This window comes from Mustelus asterias, unplaced genomic scaffold (assembly GCF_964213995.1).
Source record: "Mustelus asterias unplaced genomic scaffold, sMusAst1.hap1.1 HAP1_SCAFFOLD_50, whole genome shotgun sequence".
NCBI classification, from domain to species: Eukaryota; Metazoa; Chordata; class Chondrichthyes; order Carcharhiniformes; family Triakidae; genus Mustelus; species Mustelus asterias.
Genome location: NW_027590123.1, coordinates 200,117 through 225,774, shown reverse-complemented (window position 1 = coordinate 225,774; position 25,658 = coordinate 200,117). Strand labels below are relative to the sequence as shown.

General features: G+C 45.8%; 2 protein-coding genes across 2 annotated transcripts in view; both read right to left on the bottom strand.

Annotated features, from left to right (window-relative positions):
• Positions 1-22,122, bottom strand: part of LOC144483220 (uncharacterized) — a 40,388-nt gene extending 18,266 nt beyond the window's left edge. Inside the window, exons 1-2 of the mRNA XM_078201991.1 lie at positions 22,118-22,122; positions 18,726-19,007 (exon numbers count right to left, since the gene is read on the bottom strand). Coding sequence (XP_078058117.1) covers positions 18,726-19,007; positions 22,118-22,122 — 287 coding nt within the window. The remainder of the gene's footprint in view (positions 1-18,725; positions 19,008-22,117) is intronic.
• The window catches only part of LOC144483237 (uncharacterized), a 284,523-nt gene that overhangs the window by 101,778 nt on the left and 157,087 nt on the right, over positions 1-25,658 (bottom strand). The gene's annotated exons all lie outside the window — the stretch shown is intronic.

Here is a 25,658-nt window from a genome sequence, read left to right as displayed (position 1 = left end):
AATGCAATTAGGTTAAGTCAAGCGGTTTGGAGCGGGTTTTTCAGGTCACGACTTGCCCAGAAGAGAGTAAGTGTGGGAAAACCTGCCAGTCCAAACCTACCCAGGACCTCGGGTAAGGGACGTCAACCGAGAGGGAGAGAGATCAGTGAGAGATCGCTCTCTGACCTAATACAGTAGTCAAAAGCACAGGAGTGGATTTTAAGCACAGGAAAGGGGAGTAGCAGCTAGAATAGAGGAAGTAAAAGACCAATTTGAACAAACTGGTCTGAGGTAACAGCGTGGAGAACAGAAATAAGAGGAGAGTCGGAACATAGGTAGGGTAATAACTAACAACTTGGAAAGATTACCCTGACAAAACTGCCTGGTGACAAGATTGAAAATAACTAATCTTTGAATAATAACAAAAACGGAAGCAACACTGGATTGGAAAAAGATTACACACATAATTAACTTAGAGGAGATAAAGAATGAGTGGCCGTATGTAAAATGGGAAAGAGTAGTCGATAGGAATTGGATAGACGAAATAAAATTGGAAACCCTAGAGAAATTAATAAAGGGATCTGACCAATACAGGATTTTTATACACATAGACGAGCAAGTGAAAACCTACTACCCTCTGGCCCGGGAGAGGAAGATAGTGCCGGGACAGGGGACTACGGGGAAGTGGATATCAGGACCCCGGTTAGAATTACAGATATTGGCAAAAGAAATCCAAAGGAAAGGTAAACAGGGGACTGAGCACGGAAAAACAATACAGCAAGTAATAATCACTGTGATACCTAACTCTGACAGACTAAGTGACAAAAATTGTGACAGTGATCCAAAAAGACGAGTAATGGCGCACCAAGTTAAGACACCAGTGGAGATGTTAGGGGATAAGTTCCCAGCCCTTAGGGGAGATATAGAACACGTCTCTAAAAAATGGGCCAAAAGAACAAATAAGACCAATACACAGTGGCCGGAGGAAGGCACATGGTCCATAGAGAGGTGTGAGGACCAGAAGGGAATGATAAAGAACTATAAGATTAAGGATAAAACGAGCAAAAGAAGGGAAAAGCGAGAAAAGGAGTTAGAGATATTAGCCCTATTCCAACAAGAAGGGAAAGAGAGAAGAGGGGTATGGAGGGGAGGTAGAATGCAGATGCCAGTACAACTTGAGGAAAAAGCAAAATTGGAAGATCCAAACGTAGCCCCACCCCCATACTTAGAGAAACAGAGCTCCACGGGACTGTACCCAGTTATATCAGGCACAATGAATTTTGAGGGAGAATATGACATAGAACAGATGACGAAGGAGGGAAGGGCACAAAGGGAGAGAGAAAAGAGACAAGATATAGAGAGATGGAAGGAGAAACAGAAGAGAGTAGTGAAGACGAAGGGAGGCAATCAGTGTTAGGGGTGCAAAGAAAATCAAGGCGGGAAAGGCACCCACCTGTAAAGTTTCCAGATGTGGATAGGAGAGGGAAAAGGGTATTCCCGGTGATTCTGAAGGGTGGCAGACCGCAGTATATCCCTTGGTCAGGTCAGGATTTGCCTAATTTAATTAATGAATTACCCAATATTTTGGATGGGGCTGGAAGGTGGATTGGACAGTTGGAGGCAGGGATGGTGGGAAAAAGGATGGCACTGGGCGACATCAAAGCTCTCCTGACAAAGGTGCTAGGAATGGACCAAATGGCGGAAGTAATGAGACGTGCTGGCATCCCGACCGCAGCTTATGACCCAGCGGTGGATGGGATACTAATGGACCAGTACCGCCAAGACATCTGGCAGGCACTGCGGGATATGTACCCCAATCGAATGGATGTAAAAACCCTAAAGGGAGAGCCACTGGGTGAGGAGGAGAATGCAGCTGTGTATGTGGAGAATCAATTAAAAAGGTGGAGAAGGGACACGGAGAGGGACATTTTAATAGACCCACTGACCAACTCCATGTTCCGGGCTGCAATCCTAGAGGGCTTGCCAGCCCCAGCTAAGACAAGGCTGGAGGAAGTGGTGGGCTTGGACTCAAAAAATTACCGAGAGTTTGTGGATTATGTTGCCCATGCAGTAGAGAGACATCGCAAAGATGAAAAGAATGCAGACAAACAGCTGAAGGAGGTACAACGTAAACTCCTTCAGGCACAGTTGGAGGAGATCAAAAGCAAGGATAAACTGAAGGCAAAAGAGGATCTCGCACCCAGAAAAATAGCACCAATGATGGTGGAGCAAAAGCCAGAGGAAATACCTGCACTAATCAAAGGGGGGAGCGGAGATGGAGGCCAGCCCGTCGTAACCTATAACATTTCTGCCTTCCCACTGTCCATGAACCCAGGAGCCTATGGCCTAAATTATCAAAACCCATACGCCCTGCAAAGTCAGACTGACTGGAATAGAAATGGGAAAGGACAGGGAGGTGGTAGACCACCCTATCAGAATCAGAGAGGACAGGGACAGGTTAATCATCAGACTCCGAGACAGGGACCACTGCCTGGCCCTTCAGGTGTGTGTTGGGGGTGCGGGGAGGCAGGGCACATAAAAAGGAATTGCCCGCGGAATTTCCCCAGACAGGGAGAAAACCAGCAGCAGACAGGCCAACAACTGATCCAAGGATCGCCAAACAGCATCCCGATGTTTCAAGGGCCGGTAAACCATCAGAATTCCCCATAGGGAGGCCCAGAGAACCCCGAAATGGTAGGACAGTACGTACAGATAACAGAAACTGCAGAGCAGGAACCTATAGTTAACGTTAGAGTAGGAGGGATCGAGGTCCCCATGATGATAGACACCGGCGCCACATGTACGTGCATGCAAACGAAGTATGCGGATCACTTACCATTGTCAAACCAGTTTGTAAAAACTGTGGGGTTCTCGGGGAAAGTAACATTAGCTCGAATGACGACGCCGGTGCCTGTTACCATTGGAAATAAGACAACCCATGTACCTATTTTAGTATGTGATAAAACTCCTTTAAATCTATTGGGAAGGGATGCAATCCTAGGTTTAGGACTGAAATTAGAATGCACTGAACAAGGAATTGATTTGATGGGAATGTATCCACTTGAAATACCAGGAAAGGAAGGGGTTAATGTATATTGGTTGGGAGATATAGAGGAACAAGTTAAAAAACAGATATGGGAAGTTTGGGGAAAGCTTATAAACACTTGGGTTCCACAAGCCAAATGGCCAAGAACAGAATTACACAGTACAATGATATTTGATGAAGGGCAGGAACCTGAGATACAGGAGAAATGGGAAAGGGAGGCAGGACGAGAACAGGAAATAAAGTCAGGAAGTATTTTAATCGGACTAGAGGGAGTAGCCCTCACCATTGTTAGGAATGAATGGGTTAACAAATGGTTCTCTGTATCTGGGGCGGAGCCACATGTCACATTGAAAGTGAATCCGGGATACAGATCAAAAGACCTAGGACCAATGGTGTTGAGAGCACAAGATTTAGAATTTGTCCAGACAGACAATGTAGATATTTGGACGTCCAGCAATGGACAAATGACGAAAATAATTTTGGATGTTAAAATGCTTGGGAAACCGAAGCAGATAACAATAGGAGTGCAAATCGAGAAACAGGAACTGGAGTGGAGAGAGAGGTTAGAGCAGGATTTGAACTCCCTCCCGCAGGAGTTGTGGTCCAGACAGGACACGGATGTAGGGAGGGTCAAAAACGCTAATCCAGTTGAAGTCAGATTAAAGATAGGACGTCAGGGGCCGTATAGGCCGCAATACCCAATCAAGACAGAAGCAATTGAAGGAATTAGAGGGACGATTAAGGGATTGATAGAAGCAGGGGTATTAAAAGAAACCCGGAGCAGGTGTAATACACCGCTACTACCAGTGAAAAAGGCGGACGGAGAAAAATGGAGATTGGTGCATGACCTAAGGGCAATTAATGAGGTAGTGGAAGATATGCCAGCAGAGGTTCCAAACCCTTATACCTTGATGACAAATATACCACCTGAAAGTAGATGGTTTACTGTAATAGACCTATGTTCGGCATTTTTTAGTGTGCCACTAGCTCAAGAAAGTCAGTATCTCTTTGCATTTACGTACGAGGGGAAACAATACACATACAATAGGATGCCCCAAGGATTTAAACATTCCCCACATGTATTCAATCAGGTGTTGAGAGCAGATTTAGAAGGAATACAGTTGGAAGGAACACTGATACAATATGTGGATGATTTATTATTATGCACAGGAACACAAGAACAGTGCAGGAAGGATAGTTTAAAACTATTGAAAAGACTAGCAGAAGGGGGCCATAAAGTTTCCAGGAAAAAGCTGCAGCTGTGCCAGAAAAAGGTAGAATACTTGGGAAGAGAAATATCAGCAGGACAGAAGGAGATAGCTTCACAGCAAATAGAAGCAGTACTAAAGGTTCCGAAACCACAGACGGTGGGACAAATGATGACATTTTTGGGAATGACAGGATTCAGTTCAGAATGGGTGGAAAGCTATGCCGAAAAAACGCAGGCACTACGAAAGATAATGAAGGAGGCAGGGTGTGACGAATTAAAAGCCAAACTAAAATGGGATAAAGATGCTTCAGACGCATTTGAGAATATAAAGAGAGAAATGGCACAGGCACCAGCATTGGCCTTACCGACCTATGACAAGCCCTTTGACTTATTTGTGAGTAACAGAGAAGCTGGATTTGCTACAGCAATGTTAATGCAGGAAAATTGCAAGGGTAGACAAAGGCAGGCTGTAGCATATTACAGTACCAAGCTAGACGACGTAGCGATGGGATACCCTCCGTGCTATCAAGGCCTGGCAGCAGCTTGGTGGGCGTACGAAAAGGCAGTCACGGTCACAATGGGATATCCGATAAACATACATGTATACCATAAGGTAGCTGAATTGATTGAGCAAGGAAAATTTGTGCTGACACCTGCTAGGATCCATCATTATCGAATGCTAACCACATTTCCAGATATCACGATAATAAAGTGCAACAGAGTAAACCCAGCTGATTACATGCCATTACCTCATGAAGGAGAAGAACATGAATGCTTAAGAGAAGCAAAAACATTTATGAAACTGAGAAAAGGTTTAAGAGCAGAGGGACTAGTGACAGAAGGGAAAAGGATACTGTATGTAGATGGCTCATGTTACAGGGATCACTTAGGAAACCACGCAGGCTATGCCATAGTTGAACAGAAAGGGGAAACACTTGAAGTTATAGAAGCAGAGAAATGTGAACAGCCCTGTTCAGCCCAACTGGCAGAGCTTAAAGCATTGACCAGAGCATGTGAGCTAGCAAACGGGGAAGCAGTGGAAATTTATACTGATTCGGCCTATGCCCACGGGGTCTGCCATCTGTTCGGGGCAATATGGAAGCAAAGGGGATTTATGAAAAGCGGAGGAGGACCAATACAACACGAAGGTCAAATCAGGGCTTTAATAAGGGCCATGATGGGTCCAAGGGAATTAGCCATAATTAAGTGTCAGGCGCATAAAAAGGGAGCAGACAGCGTCACACAGGGAAACACCAAAGCCGACAAGGCAGCTAAAGAAGCGTCAGGATGCATTGAGGCTACGATAGCCCCAGTAGAAATAGCAAGGCCGCACCCAGGGCCAGGTACGGGGGATATCGAACCTCAGATCACATTAGAAGATGTAGCACAGTTACAGGAGGAAACCTCTGTAGCTGAAAAGGCAATGTGGAAAGATAGAGGAGCACTACAGGGACAACAGGACAGGATATGGAGAAATGGGGAGGGATTAGTCATAGCACCCACATCATTACTAACCGTACTAATTAGCGAAGCGCATGGAGTGGACCACTGTGCAAGAGGAGAAGTGGCTAGAAAGATCAAGAAGGAAGGATTCTGGTCACCATACCTGCAAAACTCGATTGACTACATACTAAGTCAGTGTGAGGTGTGTGCTCAGAATAACATCAGGAAGGGCATTACTGCCCCAATAGGGCATATACCCATTCCTGAAGGACCATTTAAACATCTATGCATGGACTATGTGGATATGGGAAAGGTGGTAAGAGGGAAAAGATACATGCTAGTGATTATTGATAGATTCAGCAGATGGATAGAAGCAACGCCATCCAAAGATCAAGGATCTGGAACGGTGATTAACTTCCTGTCAAAAGAAATTATCCCAAGATTTGGTATACCCACGCAATTAAGTTCAGACAATGGATCTGCTTTTATAGGAAGGGCACTGAGAGAGACACTCTCGGCACTCCGAATAAAGCAGAAGTTTGGATGTGTATATCATCCTCAATCCCAAGGAATGGTGGAGAGAGCAAACGGGACCCTTAAGGCTAAAATAAGCAAAATTTGCAATGAAACAGGGAAAAACTGGATAGATGCTCTGCCATTGGCTCTAATGCAGTACAGGAGTCAGGAAAACAGAATCACACATTTGAGCCCACATGAAATGATGACAGGAAGAGTAATGCCGGTACCTAAGATCAGGGGATCAGGAGGTCCTACGCTAGAATGTTTAGATCAAAGCACAAAAGAATATATACAACAATTAACTGTTATACATAGAACTATATTTGAACAGGAAAAAGCCAAGGAGGAGGAGAATCCGGTAACAGAACATCAGATCAAACCTGGAGATCGAGTATACATCAGGAAGTTCCGCAGACGTTGGAATGAACCGAGACGAGAAGGACCGTTTGAAGTCACCAAAGTGTCTCCCACGGCGTTGCAAGTAGAAGGCAGTACACTGTGGTATCACTTGAACCATTGTACCAGAACGGTACCAGGGGTGGGGGAGAGAAGGGAAATTGAAGAAGTACACAGAGTGGACAGAAGTGATAGCGAGGAAGAAATAGAAATACACGGGGAGAATCGTGGGGAGGAGGAACAGAGCCAAGGAAGAACAAAAAGAATAGAGGATGATGAAAGTAGTTCTGTACATGAGCTGGCTGATGATACAAATGCCCAGCCTGAGCCTATTAGTCAAGGTGCCGAGGGAGGTGAGGACAGGGAAGGGGCCCCATTCCCCACCTGGGACTTGGAAACTATTTCCCTTAGGGACTTCCGTGACCCATAGAAAAGGAGAATGGGATACAGAAGACATAAGGGTGCAGAATCAGGAAGATAGAGTATTAAGACAAACAAGACGTGAACGATTAGTGAGCACAAATACTATTTGGGAAAAAGCGCAGAAAAACAAATGGTGGAAATGGGCTGAGTATACAGGTCAGAGAAACAGTGATGGGAAAGAGTGTGTAGTATGTGCATCAGAGAAACCTAACACCCAAGTAACTGATATACCATGGGGATCAGGAGACTGTAGAACCAGGCAACAAAGCTGGAGAAAGGAAAATTGCCGTCCATATACCACATATATAAGGTATCATATGATAGGGAATCGGAACTACACGTATGAGATGATAAACTGTTCCGGATCCGCATGTGCTAACCTTTGTAAAGGTGAGCCGCCGTTGTGTCAATACCACTGCATCCTGTTTGCTGGGGTAAAAAAGGGCATCTACAGCTTGACCCACAGATGTCCAAAGTGGCCAAAAACGGCAGTGGACGCGGTCCCAAAGGAATGGAGTGTAGAGCCCAACTTACAAATCCAAGATTGCTATTGAAGGGAAAGTAGCACAGGAAGTAGTGTGGGAAATTACACAGGAGAGTGTGAAAGGATTTGGAATATAACCGATGTTCTTAGTCTGATCATCTCAGAAGGGGGATGGACACCCCCTCCTTATGTGTTAAGACTATCAAGAAAATCAACTGGCCGATCTCTGGTGGCTTTGTGGCCCGGAGAAAGGGCTATTGGCAAAACTACCACAGAATTGGAAGGGACTATGTGCCCGAGTTATGCTTGCCCAGAGCACTGTGATACTACCAGTGGAAAAAGAAAAATTAAATCACAAAGAATTAAGAGGGCATATACCCCTGACCCTACGATAAAATTGGACGCAATCGGACAGCCCCGCGGCATCCCGAATGAGTTCAAAGCTAGGAACGAAATAGCTGCAGGGTTTGAATCCCTCTTTGTTTGGATCACACCCAGCAAGAATACTGAGTGGATCAATTACATCTATTATAATCAGCAGAGGTTTATTAATTATACGAATGATGCCCTGGAGGCCTTAGGAGAGCAGTTGGATGCGACCAGCAAAATGGCGTGGCAAAATCGACAGGCGTTAGATTGGCTCCTGGCAGAGAAAGGAGGGGTGTGTGTTATGTTTGGGGATCAGTGCTGCACATTTATCCCTAATAACACTAATCCAGAGGGGTCATTTACACAAGCCATGAATAAGTTAAGAAATCTTAAGAAAGAAGTGAAAGAAAATGCTGGGTTTGGGCATGAGGTATGGAGTTGGCTGGACAGAATATTAGGAAGATGGGGGGCGTGGTTTGCCAAAGCTGGAGCTGTAGCAATCGCAACAATAATCATTCTGGGATTGATATTTTGTTGTTTTTTACCCGCCCTGAGATCCTTCCTTACCAGAATGGCAGCGCGGCAGATGGTGACGCGGGTGCTAAGCAGCTCACGCTCAAGAGAAAAAACAGAGGAATGGGAAAATCTTGAGCCGCCCCCGCTGAGTGGATTCACAATGACCTTGGTCGAAGTTGAAACTCGTCACTCTGTAAAATAACTACAATAGTGGAAGATCACCTTGTGGAAACAACAGCACCTTGCTGAAGTCCGCACGAAACCAGGAGAACTTAGTCTGTACACAGGAATCAGTCTTTTTCCCTTCCCTAGACAAGAGTGGGAAGGTTTTTGGCTGATGACTGTCAGGGGCAGGCAATCTGGAGGAGCAACCCAAAAATCAGAACCGGGATAGACAAATTATGATAAAGTTAGAATAGGGACACTGATCCCTGACCAAAATATTCGGCTCCTCCACATCGCCTGGGAAAAGTGATTAAAATAAAATACAAATGGGATTGAGCGAGGGGATTATTTGAGCTTGATAATTGGGATGAGGCTAGGGAATAGCCTCAAAGGGGGGACTTGTAAGGGAAATTGTACTGGATATTGTATGAGTTTAGTATGGAATTCAGATTCATAGGTTTTAGTGAAATGATATAGCAGATTTAGGTGAGTAGTGAGATGGGTATATAACCTAAAATAACTTCGTGTGACCTAATATAATCAAGTGTAGTCGATATGATCAAAGTGGAGAAACTAGAGAAGTAATATAGCAATCACTAATTAAGGAAAGCAGACAATAGTCACTTAAGAAAACAAGGAAGACTGCTCGGTGGTTCAACTTAATAGTGGACTATAAACCAGCAGAGAGAATGTCTTTTCTGCTAAACACATTAGTGGACCATAAATCAGCAGGGGGATGTCTTTTCTTCTAAACACATTCGCCTTAGCTTACAAAACCACGATTATTATACAAACAGAAAAGTTCAGATAAGAGCAAGAGTTATAACCACCATGGTTTAAGAAACGAAGAGATATAACAGGGAACGACCAAATGCAAAGAAAACAGATAAAGGGTCAACTAAAATTAATGGTGGCCAAAGAAAGATAGGGCTGTAGGGTAAGATTACAACCAAGGACAGGCTGTAAAAGGGAGATAAGGATCTTGAGATAGGAGGCTGAAATGTACATAAAAGAGTGTAAGCCCAAGGGCTCTTTGGAGTGTTCCGGACGTTCCCGACTTTATCTCTTGTGCTGAGAAATAAAGTCTATTGCTTGGAAGATCGCTGCTCAGACTCTCTGTTTTAATTGATGTGAATAAATTGTCGTCCTGGGGAACCACGACAAGTTCAACAATTTTACACCACAATCTCTGCCCCCTTTGCGTTCTGTGTTTCGTTGTTGCTTTCTTCACCTTTTGTTTTATTTACTTTGTATTCAGACTGCTGCTATTCACACCTCATCCAGAACATCTTTTCTGACTTTACTTGTCCCATTACCACTCGCTTTGGTATTGAGCCGTGAATCATTTTGTCAGTTTGCAGACCTTCCATTTTGTTCTTCCCCATCTCCCTCTCTCCCTCCTTCACAGGCCTGGCTTTCTCTGTGTGGCACTGGAGAGCGAACTAGACTTGAGATGTTTGAGACAGAGAGATTGAAATGTTTTTTTCTCTCAGAGGGTCTTTGGTTTCTCTTCCCCAGAGAGCAGTGAAGACAGAGTCATTGAATGTTTTTAAGACTGATTAAATGGATAAAAGCAAATTACTGTGGATGCTGGAATCTGAAACCAAAAGAGAAAATGCTGGAAAATCTCAGCAGGTCTGGCAGCATCTGTAACGAGAGAAAAGAGCGGACGTTTCGAGTCCAGACGACCCTTTGTCAAAGCTAAAAGGCATAGAAAGTGGGAGATATTTACACTGCAGGGTGAGGGAATGAAAAATGAGTCACAGCTACAGAAACTCGGGTAAAGAGCTGCTAATGGCAGTCCATCGAGAGAATAAAGGGTGTGAATGGCCAACGGCAGGGAAACTAAAATCAACTGTGACAGATGAAGATGTGGGGGGAGGGGGAGAGGGAATGGGTGGGAGAGAGGTAAAATGGGAAAAGGGGAAAGGGAAATAAAAGGGGGAGAAAAGGTATGGAAAGGATGGATGGATTCTTGATTGACAAGAGAGTCTAAGGGTTTTTTGGGGGGGGCGGGTGTTGGGGGTAGACAGGAAAGTGGAGTTGTGGTCACAATCAGATCAGCCAGGATCTTATCAAATGCTGGAGTAGAGGGGCCACTGCTGCTCCGGATTCATGTGGGTGTTTGACTGTATGTTTCACTCTGTTTCTGTCTCCACAGAAGCTGCCGGGTCTGTTCACTATTTGGGGCTTTGACTATTTTTATTTCAGATTTGAAACATCTGCAGGATATTCTGTCCATGCAAACCCAACACATCTTTCATTGTTTAATGCAGAGCAGTGCGTGTGCACGGTGCTCCCTGTCAACAGGAGAGAATGTTGTGAATTCCTATCCTGGATTGACAGGGATGGATTGTGTAAATTAATTTTGTCTGGGTTAGAAGGGAAGGATTTACACACGCAAAGTTCAAAACCCTGTTTCTGATTTCAATATTGAATATATGTGTCGCTGGTAAGGTCGCTGCATTTCAAACAGAGCTTCAGAGTGTTTTGAAGTGTTTTCTTTAAAAGTCCCCTTCACTCCTGTGCTACTCAGGAGAAGATTTCACATTCACATTCTCCAGGATAGAGGGGCAAGAGAACGGGCGGCACAGTGGCACAGTGTTCAGCACCACTGCCTCACAGCATCAGGGAAATCATAGAAGCCCTACAGTACAGAAAGAGGCCATTTGGCCCATCGAGTCTGCACCAACCACAATCCCACCCCACCCCTACCCCCTTATCCCTACATATTTACCCGCTGATCCCTCTAACCTACACATCTCAGGACACTAAGGGGCAATTTTAGCATGGCCAATCAACCTAACCCGCACATTTTTGGACTGTGGGAGGAAACCGGAACACCCGGAGGAAACCCACACAGACACAAGGAGAATGTGCAAACTCCACACACAGGGGTCCCAGGTTTAATTCTGGCCTCGGGTCACTGTCTGTGTGGAGTTTGCACATTCTCCCCGTGTCTGCGTGGGTTTCCTCCAGGTGCCCTGGTTTCCTCCCACAGTCCAAAGATGTGTGGGCTAGGCTGATTGGCTATGCTAAATTGCCCTTTAGTGTCAGGGGGATTAGCAGGGTAAATATGTGGGGTTATGGGAATAGGGCCTGGGTGGGATTGTGGTCGGTACACACTCGATGGGTCAAATGGCCTCCTTCTGCACTGTCGGGATTCTATGATTCAGACCAATTGCAGGTGTGGCTTTCTTCCCACCTCACTCTCACAGACTCCAGTGAAGACAGTGTGGAAAGGCTTTGGGACAAGATCAGATCTGTGATGCAGTGAACACCCACTCAGCTCATCGGGTTTGAATTGCTCAGGCTGTCACACTGGCTCAACAAGAATGACAAAGAAGTGAGCAAAATCAGAAAGTGTCTCTGGATTGAATGGAGTAGTATTCCTCCTATTGAACCATTCACACTGATGTCTCACTGCCTGCACCTGTACCAGCTCTCTAACCTGACACATAGTCATATTAAATGGATAAGTGGGCACAGCCTTTAGGTGTTGGTCTGTTAACTACAAGGGAACCATTTTCTTTAATTGATTCATGGACATGGGCAGCGCTGGCTGGCCAGCAGTTATCGCCCATCCTCAGCTGCCCTTGAGAAGGTGGTGGTGAGCTGCCTTCTTGAAACCCTGCAGTCCATGTGCTGTGGCTTCACCCACAATGCCGTTAGGGAGGGGATTCCAGGATTATGACCCGGTGACTGTGAAGGAATGGTGATACATTTCCAATTCAGGATGGTGAATGGCTTGGAGGGAACTTGCAGGTGGTGGTATTCCCATGTATCTTCTGCCCTTCTGATGAAGGGGCATCTAGACTCAAAGCATTGGGTCTATTCTCTCCCCACAGATGCTGTCCGACCTGCTGAGATTTTCCACCATATTCTGTTTTTGTTTCACATTCCTGCATCGACAGTATTTTGCTTTTATCTTCTGTCCTTGTCCTTTTAGATGGAAGTGGTCGTGGCTTTGGAAGGTGCTGCCTAAGGAGCCTTGGTGAATTGCTGCAGTGCATCTTCCTTTAGCAATATACTATATCATCTCTCTGGCTTGTTCCACCAACCAAGATCCATACATTATACATTCAGTAGATTCACTTAATACAATTTTACTTTCTTTAATAATTTGATTGTTCATTTGTACGTGAGACTTTAGGGCCTGACCATATGTTGTAAATGTATGGTTAAGATCTGATCTTCAGAGTGGCTAAGTTAATAGTATTAACAACCCTGGTGTTAAAAGCTGTTGCAGCATCATTCATTATACCCCGTTACTGTCTGACATTTTGGATATCATTCCCCTTCCTAATGTGGTTTTGGATAACATCCAGATGAAGATGCTGAGGGGGATTGAGCTTCCATCTTAACGTCCTCCTGACACAATAGCCATGGTACAGGTGCACTTTTCACTTCTTTTTCATCATTGTCCCAGGTCCGCAGCATATTCTTCACCGTGTACGTAACAGTCCTGATCCTTCTCAGCTTCTTCCATTATCTGGGACTCTGAGCTTCACCGAGTTATGAGAAAACCATTTGACTTTTTAGTAAAAACATTTATTATTTTATTTGTGCCACAAATAGGCTTATATTAACACTGCAATGAAGTTGCTGTGAAAATCCCCTAGTTGCCACACTCCGTGCCTGTTCACGTACACTGGGGGAGAATTTAGTATGGCCAATTCATCTAACCAGCACGTCTTTCAGACTGTGGGAGGAAACTGGAGCACCCAGAGGAAACCCACGCAGACACGCGGTGAACGTGCAAACTCCGCATAGATAGTACCCAAGCCAGGAATTGAACCCAGGTCCCTGGCGCTGTGAGGCAGCAATGCTAACCACTGTGCCCCACCGTGCCGTCCGTTTGCATATTCAATACAACTGACCTTATCCACCGTAGTGTATGGTCCCTTATACAGGGGTCCAAACACACCTCCCTTTGCACAATTTCTTACCCTCACTTGGTCTCCAATATGACACTCCTGTGGTTCGATGGGGCTAATAGGGACCTACTCCTGATACTCATGAGAACCAGTGGAAGTTCTTCATTCCACTTTGTGCTGTTCCATCCAGTTATTTTCTGAGAACGAGCTTCATGTGCGGTTCATTCTTTCGACAATTCCCAGCAATTGGTGTGAGCGACTTGCCATCTCCCTCCTTTCAATTTTCCAATTAAACAAAAGCACGGAGGAACAAACTGTTCTCTGGGGCATTCCACATTGCAATGACTCAGCCAAAGTCAACTTCCCAACCCATCAGCAACAAAGAACAACAACAAAGAACAATACAGCACAGGAACAGGCCCTTCGGCCCTCCAAGCCCGCGCCGCTCCCTGGTCCAGGATTGAATCCTGAATCCAGGATCCCCGCCCAATTTTTCAGCCTATCTACATACCAATATCCTATCCACCGAGCTGTCCCTCACAGCTATGATGCTTTGTTCATTACAACCTATTAACTTACCCCCACCCCCCCATTCCAGACCATGTGATCTCCAGGGAGAGGCGAAAACCCAGAGTGAAAAACCCCAGGGCCAATATGGGGAAAAAAAAAAATCTGGGAAATTCCTCTCCGACCCCCTGAGGCGATCGAAACGAGTCCAGGAGATCACAATGGCCCCGTTCGGAAAATGCTTCCCAACCCTAGTCATTTCCACTTCCACGAACACCATATGAATTCCCTGCCCCCGAGACAGGTTCCCAACTATCCGCAGTCTCACTCTGTACTGGCACCAGCAAGATGATCGTAGAATGAAGCCTTGAAACGAGAAACCAGGAACAATTAGCCCGCGCCGCTCCCTGGTCCAAACTAGACCACTCTTTTGTATCCCTCCATTCCCACTCCGTTCATATAGCTGTCTAGATAAGTCTTAAACGTTCCCAGTGTGTCCGCCTCCACCACCTTGCCCGGCAACACATTCCAGGCCCCCACGACCCTCTGTGTGAAATATGTCCTTCTGATATCTGTGTTAAACCTCCCCCCCTTCACCTTGAACCTATGACCCCTCGTGAACGTCACCACCGACCCGGGGAAAAGCTTCCCACCGTTCACCCTATCTATGCCTTTCATAATTTTATACACCTCTATTAAGTCTCCCATCATCCTCCGTCTTTCCAAGGAGAACAACCCCAGTTTCCCCAATCTCTCCTCATAACCAAGCCCCTCCATACCAGGCAACATCCTGGTAAACCTCCTCTGTACTCTCTCCAAAGCCTCCACGTCCTTCTGGTAGTGTGGCGACCAGAACTGGACGCAGTATTCCAAATGCGGCCGAACCAACGTTCTATACATCTGCAACATCAGACCCCAACTTTTATACTCTATGCCCCGTCCTATAAAGGCAAGCATGCCATATGCCTTCTTCACCACCTTCTCCACCTGTGACGTCACCTTCAAAGATCTGTGGACTTGCACACCCAGGTCCCTCTGCGTCTCTACACCCTTTATGGTTCTTCCATTTATCGTGTAGCTCCTCCCTACATTATTCCCACCAAAATGCATCACTTCGCATTTATCAGGATTGAACTCCATCTGCCATTTCCTTGCCCAAATTTCCAGCCTATCTATATCCTTCTGTAGCCTCTGACAATGTTCCTCACTATCTGCAAGTCCTGCCAGTTTTGTGTCGTCCGCAAACTTACTGATCACCCCAGTTACTCCTTCTTCCAGATCATTTATATAAATCACAAACAGCAGAGGTCCCAATACAGAGCCCTGCGGTACACCACTAGTCACAGGCCTCCAGCCGGAAAAAGACCCTTCCACTACCACCCTCTGTCTTCTATGACCAAGCCAGTTCTCCACCCATCTAGCCACCTCCCCCTTTATCCCATGGGATCCAACCTTTTTCACTAGCCTACCATGAGGGACTTTGTCAAACGCTTTACTAAAGTCCATATAGACAACATCCACGGCCCTTCCTTCGTCAACCATTTTGGTCACTTCTTCAAAAAACACCACCAGGTTCGTGAGGCATGACCTCCCTCTCACAAAACCATGTTGACTATCGTTAATGAGTTTATTCCTTTCTAAATGCGCATACATCCTATCTTTAAGAATCTTCTCCAACAACTTCCCCACCACGGACGTCAAGCTCACCGGCCTATAATTACCCGGGTTATCCTTCCTACCCTTCTTAAATAACGGGACCACATTAGCTATCCTCCAATCCTCTGGGACCTCACCTGTGTCCAGTGACGAGACAAAGATTTGCGTCAGAGGCCCAACAATTTCACCTCTCGTCTCCCTGAGCAGCCTTGGATAGATTCCATCAGGCCCTGGGGATTTGTCAGTCTTTATATTCTCTAACAAACCTAACACTTCCTCCTTTGTAATGGAGATTTTCTCCAACGGTTCAACACTCCCCTCCGAGACACTCCCAGTCAACACATCCCTCTCCTTAGTGAATACCGACGCAAAGTATTCATTTAGGATCTCCCCTACCTCTTTGGGCTCCAAGCATAAGTCCCCACTTTTGTCCCTGAGAGGTCCGATTTTTTCCCTTACAACCCTTTTGTTCCTAACGTATGAATAAAATGCCTTGGGATTCTCCTTAATCCTGTCCGCCAAGAACATTTCGTGACCCCTTTTTGCTCTTCTAATTCCCCGTTTGAGTATTTTCCTACTTTCATTATACTCCTCCAGAGCTCCCTCCGTTTTTAGCTGCTTGGACCTAACATACGCCTCTCTTTTCCTTTTGACCAGTCCCTCAATTTCCCTGGTTATCCACGGTTCTCTAATCCTACCCTTCCTATCCTTCTTTTTTACAGGCACATGCTTGTCCTGTAGCCCTAACAACCGTTCCTTAAAAGACTGCCACATACCAGATGTGGATTTACCCTCAAACAGCCTCTCCCAATCAAGAGCTGCCAATTTCTGCCTGATCCCAATAAAGTTAGCCTTCCCCCAATCCAACACCTTACCCTTGGGACACCACTCATCCTTTTCCATCACTATCCTAAAGCTAACAGAATTGTGGTCACTATTTGCCACATGTTCCCCGACCAAAACTTTGAAGACCTGACCGGGCTCATTCCCCAGCACCAGGTCCAGTATAGCCCCCTCTCTAGTTGGGCTGTCCACATATTGTTCCAACGAACCCTCCTGTACACATTTTACAAATGCCTCCCCATCCAGAGTCCCTGCCCTCAGCGATTTCCAGTCTATACCAGGGAAATTGAAGTCTCCCACTACAACAACCCTATATTTCCTGCACCTATCCAGTATCTCCTGACATATCCATTCTTCCACTTCCCTTGGGCTGTTTGGGGGCCTGTAGTACACCCCCAACATAGTGACTGCGCCTTTCCTGTTTCTAAGCTCCACCCAGAGTGACTCGCTACACGACTCCTCCGAATTGTCCTCCCTCTGCACCGCTGTAATATGCTCTCCAACCAATACCGCTACTCCCCCACCTCTTTTGGCCCCTCCTCTGTCTCGCCTAAAACACTTGTACCCTGGAATATTCAGCTGCCAGTCCTGTCCCTCTTTCAACCAAGTCTCCGTCACCGCAACCACATCCAAATTCCTCGTGCGCATTAAGGCCCCAAGTTCGTCTGTTTTACCTGCTACGCTCCTTGCATTGAAGTATAAGCACTCCAGACCCCCAGGCTCAGTGAGGTCGTCCTCCCCCAGAGTGCTCTTCTTCTTTGCCAGCCTTGTCCCAGCCCCAAGCTCGTCCCCAGCCACCACACTTATAGACCTAATAGTTTGATCCCCACCCCCCTGCCATACTAGTTTAAACCCCCCCGAACTGCATTAACAAAGCTCCCAGCCAGGATATTTGTGCCCTTCCAACTTAGTTGTGACCCCTCCCTCTTGTACAGGTGCCATCCTCTCCTGAAAACCTCCCATTGGTCTATGAAAATAAAGCCCTCCCTCCTGGACCAGTCCTTTAGCCAGGCATTCATTTGAACCAACTCCCTATTCTTATCTTCACTGGCACGAGGCATTGGGAGCAGCCCAACCTCTTTACATCCAGAATAAATTGTTGTTCCCTTTGAAATTTGCTATTCTTGTATCTGTCATGTTAAGTGAAAAAGTTTCTGCAGCATGGCTCATTTTACAGCAATCCTCTGCACTTACAAAGCGACTATTTAAGAAGCATCGTAAAGAAGGAGAAAGAGGGAGAGAGGCTTATGGAGGGATTTCCAGAGCTTACAGGTGATGACGCTGAAAGCACTGCCACCATCGGTGGAGCAAACGAAATATGGTCACTACAAGAGGCCAGAATTGGAAATGATCTGATGTTTGAGAGTTGTGGGGCTGGAGAAGATTACAAAGATAGGGACGGGCGAGGCCATACAGTGATTGAAAATAAGGATCGAAACTTTAAAACAAGGTGCTGCTTAACCAGGGGCTGATGCAGGAGTGATGTGGTTGTTATTTTGGGGGGAGTGGGGGGAGATGACAACAGATTAAAGGAAAGAGGGACAATACCTGAAGAAAGAAGCGAACCATTAACAATGTAAGCTCACATGGGGATGTTGTGTAGTCAGCAGTTCAGCAAGAATAGGATAGAAGGAACAGGAAGTGGGTCTTGAGGGCAGAGGTCATGAGGGGAGGTGGGAGAATCTAGAGAAAGATACAGATGCAGGACTCAGATAAGGGGTATTTTAGCTCGGTGGGTTAGTGCATGGGATGGACACGGCAGAGGCAACTGTCACTAAGATTGAAATCTTCCAATCAAAGAAGATCCATGAGTTCCTCTCACTTGGAGGTGAGGATGGAGCAGATAGAAAGTCGGAGAATCCTTCAGAAGGAATTAACTTGTGTCAGATATTCAGGCGACTCACATTGTTTAACACAAAGCCAGTTTATTTGACTTTTAGCCAGGAGATTAGCACTTGTATAACTGGACTGGAGGTTAGTAACATCAGCAAAAACAGACCACAAATGAACACAGTTCAATCCTGGATGTGATTAACAATATCCAATCATTGCAATTACTTGTGACCTCGCTGGTGTTTCAACATATGGGACGAATGAGCAAATTTCTTCTTACAGACAGTGCAAGTGAATGGTTTCTCCCCAGAGTGAACTCGTTCGTGTAACCGAAGATGGGGTGACTGAGTGAATTTCTTCCCACACTGGGAGCAGGTGTACGGCCTCTCCCCAGTGTGAGTGCGCTGGTGGAGAGAGAGTTGATACGAATGCTTGAACCCAGCCTCACAGTGAGAGCACCTGAATGGTCTTTCATCAGAGTGAATGAGCTGATGGCTCCTCAGTTCCCTTGAACTTTTAAAGCATTTCCCGCATTCTGCGCATTTGAAAGGTCTTTCGTCCGTATGAACCTGCTTGTGTCTCAGCAGGATAGATGAACTAGTAAATCCCTTCTCACACACTGAGCAAGTGAATGGTCTCTCCCTCGTGTGAACGTGCTGGTGTTGCTGCAGATGCGCATTGCGATTAAATCCCTTCCCACACTCGGAGCAGTTAAACAGCTTTTCCGCGGTGTGACAGAGTCTATGCGTTTCCAGCTCAGATGGGAAATTAAATTCCTTCCCACAATCCCCACATTTACACAACTTCTTTCCAGTGTGACTGCGTTTGTGTTTCGACAGGCCAGATGATCGACTGTAGCCTTGTCCACACACAACACACATGAACGGTTTCTCTCCACTGTGAACGCTGCTTTTTTCATCCATGTTCAAAGTAAAACGATAGTCGGGTTACGATAAATTGGGTAATTCTGTCAGATTCTGCTGTGGGTTTGAATGTCCCGGCTGCAAATCCTTCTCTTCAAATATTCTGAGAGATTTAAAACAGAAAAAAAGTGAGAATGAGAAAACCCACAAGATCACAAAGGCAGTTTGTAAAATTGAACGGAATGGATCTGCTGATTTATGGAACCAACATGAGGGCAGGAAACTTGCCACAGCAATGGGATGAGAGAGAAAGAGGTGAGAGAGGCAGAGCGAAGTAGAGATTTTTTATAGATGTACAACTTGACAGGAACAGTGACAGAATCTCCCAAACCCTCAATCTCCGCAGTCTAGAATGACTAGGGGAAGCAGCTATATGTGAACATCACCTCCAAGTTGCCCTGCACATCAGCCTGATGTTTAATTTGTCTGACACCAGTCCTCCAATAATAAACTGGGAAATCTGAAGACATTGTCCAATTCCTGGCTGCTGACTTTTCCTCACACCTGTGGCAGAACCAATCTGTATCATTGTGTGTTTTTTTTAATTAATGGGATGTGAGCATTGCCAATGTTTATTGTCCATCCCTAACCATATTGCCAAATAAGGATGGCAGATTTCCTTTCCTAAAGGATATTAATGAACGAAGATGGGTTGCTACGACAATTGTCATTAGCCTTTTTATATTTTATTTTTATTGAATTCAAATGGCCCCCAGATCTTGGCCTGGGTCTCTGGGCTCCTAGTCCAGCGACAATACCATTACGGGGAGTTGATGGCCAAGTGGTATTGTCACTAGACTATTAATCCAGAAACTCAGCCAACGTTCTGGAGGCCCGGGTTCGAATCCCACCACGGAAAGTGATGGAATTTGAATTCAATAAACAAAAAAATTAGCTGGAATTAAGAATCTACCAATGACCATGTAACCATTGTTGTAAAAACCTATTTGGAAATCTGCCATCCTTACTCCGTCTGGCCTACCCATGACTCCAGAGCCACAGCTATGTGCTTGACTCTCAACTGCCCTCAGGCAATTAGGGATGGGCAATAAATGCTGGTCAGCCAGCAATGACCACATCCCATGAATGAATAATAACACCACCACCTTCCCTCATATTGGACCCCAAGATGAGTTTCTGACCACATTTCCATGTCATCATTAGAATCCTATTTTGGTCAGAGTATCATCAAACTTCACCTTTGCCTCATCTCATTGTCCACTGAAACCCTCATCTTACCCTCACAAGCTTCTGGTTAAGACACCACCTTAATGTTTGAAATGATTTTTCAAATCTCTTCATGGCCTTGACTCTCATGATCTCTATAAACTCCTCCAGATGCACAATGCTGACAAATCGCCACTCCTCTAATTCTGGCCTCCTCGCTCTCTACAGCTGTCCACCTCCCTTTCCTCTTTAAAATCTACCTCTTTGACCAAGCTTTTAGATATCTGCCCAAATATTTCCGACCATGGCTGATTGTTAATTGCTAACTCAGCAGGCCGGGTACTGCCTGTGGCGAGAGAAAGAGACAGAATGAACAATTCAAGAAGGTACTGCAGAATGAAATTTGGAGAATAAAAATGGTGCAGGATTTGATGGTCAATCAGCTCAGAAGTGGAAGAGAAATTGACTACAGGAAAAAAAAAAGTCCTGATGCTGAAAGATGCACGGTGGCACAGTGGTTAGCACTGTGGCCTCACAGCACCAGGGATCCGGGTTGAATTCCAGCCTTGGGTGACTGTCAGTGTGCTGTTTGCACATTCTCCCTGTGCTGGCATGGGTTTCCTCCGGGTGCTCCGGTTTCCTCCCATACTCCAAAAATGTGCAGGTTAGATGGATTGGTCAAGCTAAATTGCCCATTACTGGGGTTAGCAGGGTAAATATGTGAGGTTATGGGGATAGGGCCTAGGTGGGATTATTGTTGGTGCAAGCTTGATGGGCTGAATGGCCTCCTTCTGCACTGTAGGTATTCCATGATTCTATGCTGTGGGAAGATAAAGCTAGTAATTTTTAAAAAAAGTCATTCACAGAAGAAGGACGAGCCAGCATTTATTGCCCATCCCGAATTGCCCTTGGACTGAGTGGCTTGCTCAGCCATTTCAGAAGACAGATAAGAGTCAACCACATTGCTGAAAATCTGGAGTCACATGTAGACCATACCAGGTAAGGACAGCAGATCTTCTTCCCGAAAGGACATTAGTGAACCAGATAGGTTTTTTACAACAATCGACAATGGTTTCATGGTCATCAGTAGACTTTAAATTCCAGATATTTTGACTGCATTCAAATATCACCATCAATACATAGTCGGGGGAGGGACAACAGTTGAAACTTCATTTAGACAATCTAACAGTAAAATATTAAACACAGTTAAAACACACCCAGCATTAGAGACAGAGGGAAGTTAGACAATGACAGAAAGGTGATCAGGGAGGGCAGAGGTAAAACTGAGCAATGGATGGACATGGATTCAGATCCAAAGATGTGCGGGTTAGGTTGATTGGCCAGGTTAAAAATTGCCCCTTAGAGTCCTGGGATGCGTAGGTTAGAGGGATTAGCGGGTAAATATGTGGGGGTAGGGCCTGAGTGGGATTGTGGTCGGTGCAGACTCGATGGGCCGAATGGCCTCCTTCTGCACTGTAGGGTTTCTATGATTCTATGATCCACAGTAAAGAAGTCAGACCAGCCACACGTGGAACCTCTCTCAGATAACAGAACACACCACTAAAAACTCTCAGTTTCAGAGGAATGGTCACAAGCACTCACCTCTGAAACAATGCCGCTGTTTTAAAGATAAATCTGCTTCTGGGAGCTGCAGCTGGAAAGATCAGAAACCAGAGAGAGAGATTTCAAAACTCCCGCCACTGTGGGAACCCCGGAAGTGGGCGTGATGACACCACAATGGTGTGTGCGTGATGGCGTCACCGCATGGTTGCGACTGCGCGATTAGCTCAGAATCTGCACGTGCGCGAACAGGTTGACAGGCTGTTCCAATGATGTCACCCAAGGGAAAACTGCGCTTGCGCTGGCAGTGCAGATGCACAGAGGTCTTGCAGTTGGATGTTGGGACATGTGTCTGAACAAAGGAGAGTGACCATCCCAACAAACCCTCAACATGATCAGAACCACTTCACTCAGGTTCATTCACTGCAGTCCAGCTTGTATTTTCATATCACCTGATGAAGCAGCAGTCCTCCGAAAGCTCATGGTTCCAGATAAACCTGTTGGACTCTAACCTGGTGTTGTGAGACTTCTAACTATTTTCATATCATCAGTCCTTCTTCCCCACATCCCTCCACCAGGGGTGGCACAGTGGTTAGCACTGCTGCCTCACAGCACCAGGGACCCAGGTTCAATTTCCGGCTTGGGTTACTTTCTATGCAGAGTCTGCATGTTCTCCCCGTGTCTGTGTGGGTTTTCTCCAGGTGCTCCGGTTTCTTCCCACTGTCCAAAAGACACGCTGGTTAGGGTGCATTGGCCATGCTAAATTCTCCCTCAGTGTACCCGAAAAGGTGCCGGAGTGTGGTGACTGGGGGATTTTAACAGTAATTTCATTGCAGTGTTAATGTAAGCCCACTTGTGACTAATAAAAAAAATACTTTTACTTTACCTTCGAATATTCAATCTTTCAAAGTTTATCTTATCCTCTGTGTCTTCAATTCTTCCGGGTTAATCATTGTAACAGTTCTGTTTTGATTTGATTTATTGTCACATTTATTGGGATACAGTGAAAGTATTGTGTCTCAACAGCGTGCAAGAAAATAAATACTGTTCATAGAGTACATAGCGGAGAAGCAAAGGCTGCAGAATATAATGTTGCACTTACAGATAGGGTGTAGAGAAAGATCTGCTTATTGTGGTAGGTCCATTCAAAAGTCTGATGATGGCAGGGAAGAAGCTGTTCTTGAGTCCACTAGTACATGATCTCACCTTTAAAAAAATGATCTCAACTTTAAACTTTAACCTGGCTTTACATGTCCAGATTCAGCACCAACCCAGTATTAAATTATAACCATAACCTTTTCTTCATGGGATAGGAAATTCTGAATTTAAGAAACATAGAACACTACAGCACAAAACAGGCCCTTCGGCCCCACAAGTTGTGCCAAACATATCCCTACCTTTTAGGCCTACCTATAACGCTCCATCCTATTAAGTCCCATGTACTCATCCAGGAGTCTCTTAAAAGACCCTATTGAGTTTGCCTCCACCACCACTGACGGCAGCCGATTCCACTCGCCCACCACCCTCTGTGTGAAAAACTTCCCCCTAACATAGAGTGCACTCTACACCAGCATCCCCCACGAGGATGGCATTGCTGCAACGGCCTCAGTACTCAATGCCGTCAACTGCCAGTTTCCAGATGCAATTTTACAACTCATCCGCTTCATCCTGGACCACAATATCTTCACCTTCAACAAGCAGTTCTTCATCCAGACACACGGAACAGCCCTGGGGACAAAATACGCACCTCAATATGCCAACATCTTCATGCACAGGTTCGAACAAGACTTCTTCACCGCACAGGACCTTCAGCCGATGCTATACACTAGACACATCGATGACATTTTCTTCCTTTGGAGTCATAGTGAGCAATCACTGAAACAACTATATGATGACATCAACAAGTTCCATCCCACCATCTGACTCACCATGGACTACTCTCCGGAATCGGTTGCATTCTTGGACACACGCATCTCCATTAAGGACGGTCACCTCAGCACCTCACTGTACCGCAAGCCCACGGATAACCTCATGATGCTCCACTTCTCCAGCTTCCACCCTAAACACGTAAAAGAAGCCATCCCCTACGGACAAGCCCTCCGAATACACAGGATCTGCTTGGATGAGGAGGATCGCAACAGGCACCTCCAGACGCTGAAAGATGCCCTCATAAGAACAGGATATGGTGCTCGACTCATCGATCAACAGTTCCGACGCGCCACAGCGAAAAACCGCACGGAGCTCCTCAGAAGACAAACACGGGACACGGTGGACAGAGCACCCTTCGTCGTCCAGTACTTCCCCGGAGCGGAGAAGCTACGGCATCTCCTCCGGAGCCTTCAACATGTCATTGATGAAGACGAACATCTCGCCAAGGCCATCCCCACACCCCCACTTCTTGCCTTCAAACAACCACGCAACCTCAAACAGACCATTGTCCGCAGCAAACTACCCAGCCTTCAGGAGAACAGTGACCATGACACCACACAACCCTGCCACAGCAACCTCTGCAAGACGTGCCGGATCATCGACACGGATGCCATCATCTCACGTGAGAACACCATCCACCAGGTACACGGTACCTACTCTTGCAACTCAGCCAACGTTGTCTACCTGATACGCTGAAGGAAAGGATGTCTCGAGGCATGGTACATTGGGGAAACCATGCAGACGCTACGACAACGGATGAATGAACACCACTCGACAATCACCAGGCAAGACTGTTCTCTTCCTGTGGAGGAGCACTTCAGCAGTGACGGGCATTCAGCCTTGGATCTTCAGGTAAGCGTTCTCCAAGGCGGCCTTCATGACACACGACAGCGCAGAGTCGCTGAGCAGAAACTGATAGCCAAGTTTCGCACACATGAGGACGGCCTAAACCGGGATGTTGGATTTATGTCACATTATCAGTAACCCCCACAGCTTTCCCCCTGATCTTGCAGAATCTTACTAGCTGTTCTGTCTGGAGACAATACACATCTCTTTAACCTGTGTTTAATGTTCCCTCCACCCACATTGTCTGTACCTTTAAGACCTGGCTGGCTGTAGAGATTTGCATTCTAATTAGTATTCTGTAACTTGATTTCTGTGTCTCTGTGCACTGTTGGAGAACAGATATCCACTCCATCTGACGAAGGGGCAGTGCTCCGAAAGCTTATGGTATTTGCAAATAAACCTGTTGGACTTTAACCTGGTGTTGTGAGACTTCTTACTGTGCTTACCCCAGTCTAACGCCAGCATCTCCACATCATGATATAAACCCCACAGTCACTGACACCAATCTCCTCCTATCTGATTATAATGTTGCCCCACATTCTCAGAAAGAATATACACAAGTTTGTTATTTCGATTGGACCTTTTCCATTCCTGAGCTGAGGGGATTTCTGTACCAGACGGGAGGGGTAACATTTGGAGCCTCTCAATTATCCATCAATTCCCATTCCCCTTCTTTCTGGTGGATAATGGAGGTGTCACTGTGTGTAATGTGCAGGTAAGTAAGAATTGTCAGCAAGGATTAATCAGCATTTTTTAATTGGAGATGTTCATCAGTGGAACCTCTTAGGCATTTGTAGAGTTTGAACCAAAGATCAATTTAGGATTCAAGTAAAAGTTTAATACTTGTGCCAAAATAATTGCTGGTGGAATTCTCTGAATTCAGGGGAATGACCATAGACACATATTCTGAAAGGGAGACTGCAGGCCCAAGAATCAGCCAATTATGGTTGGTAACATCAGATAAAGA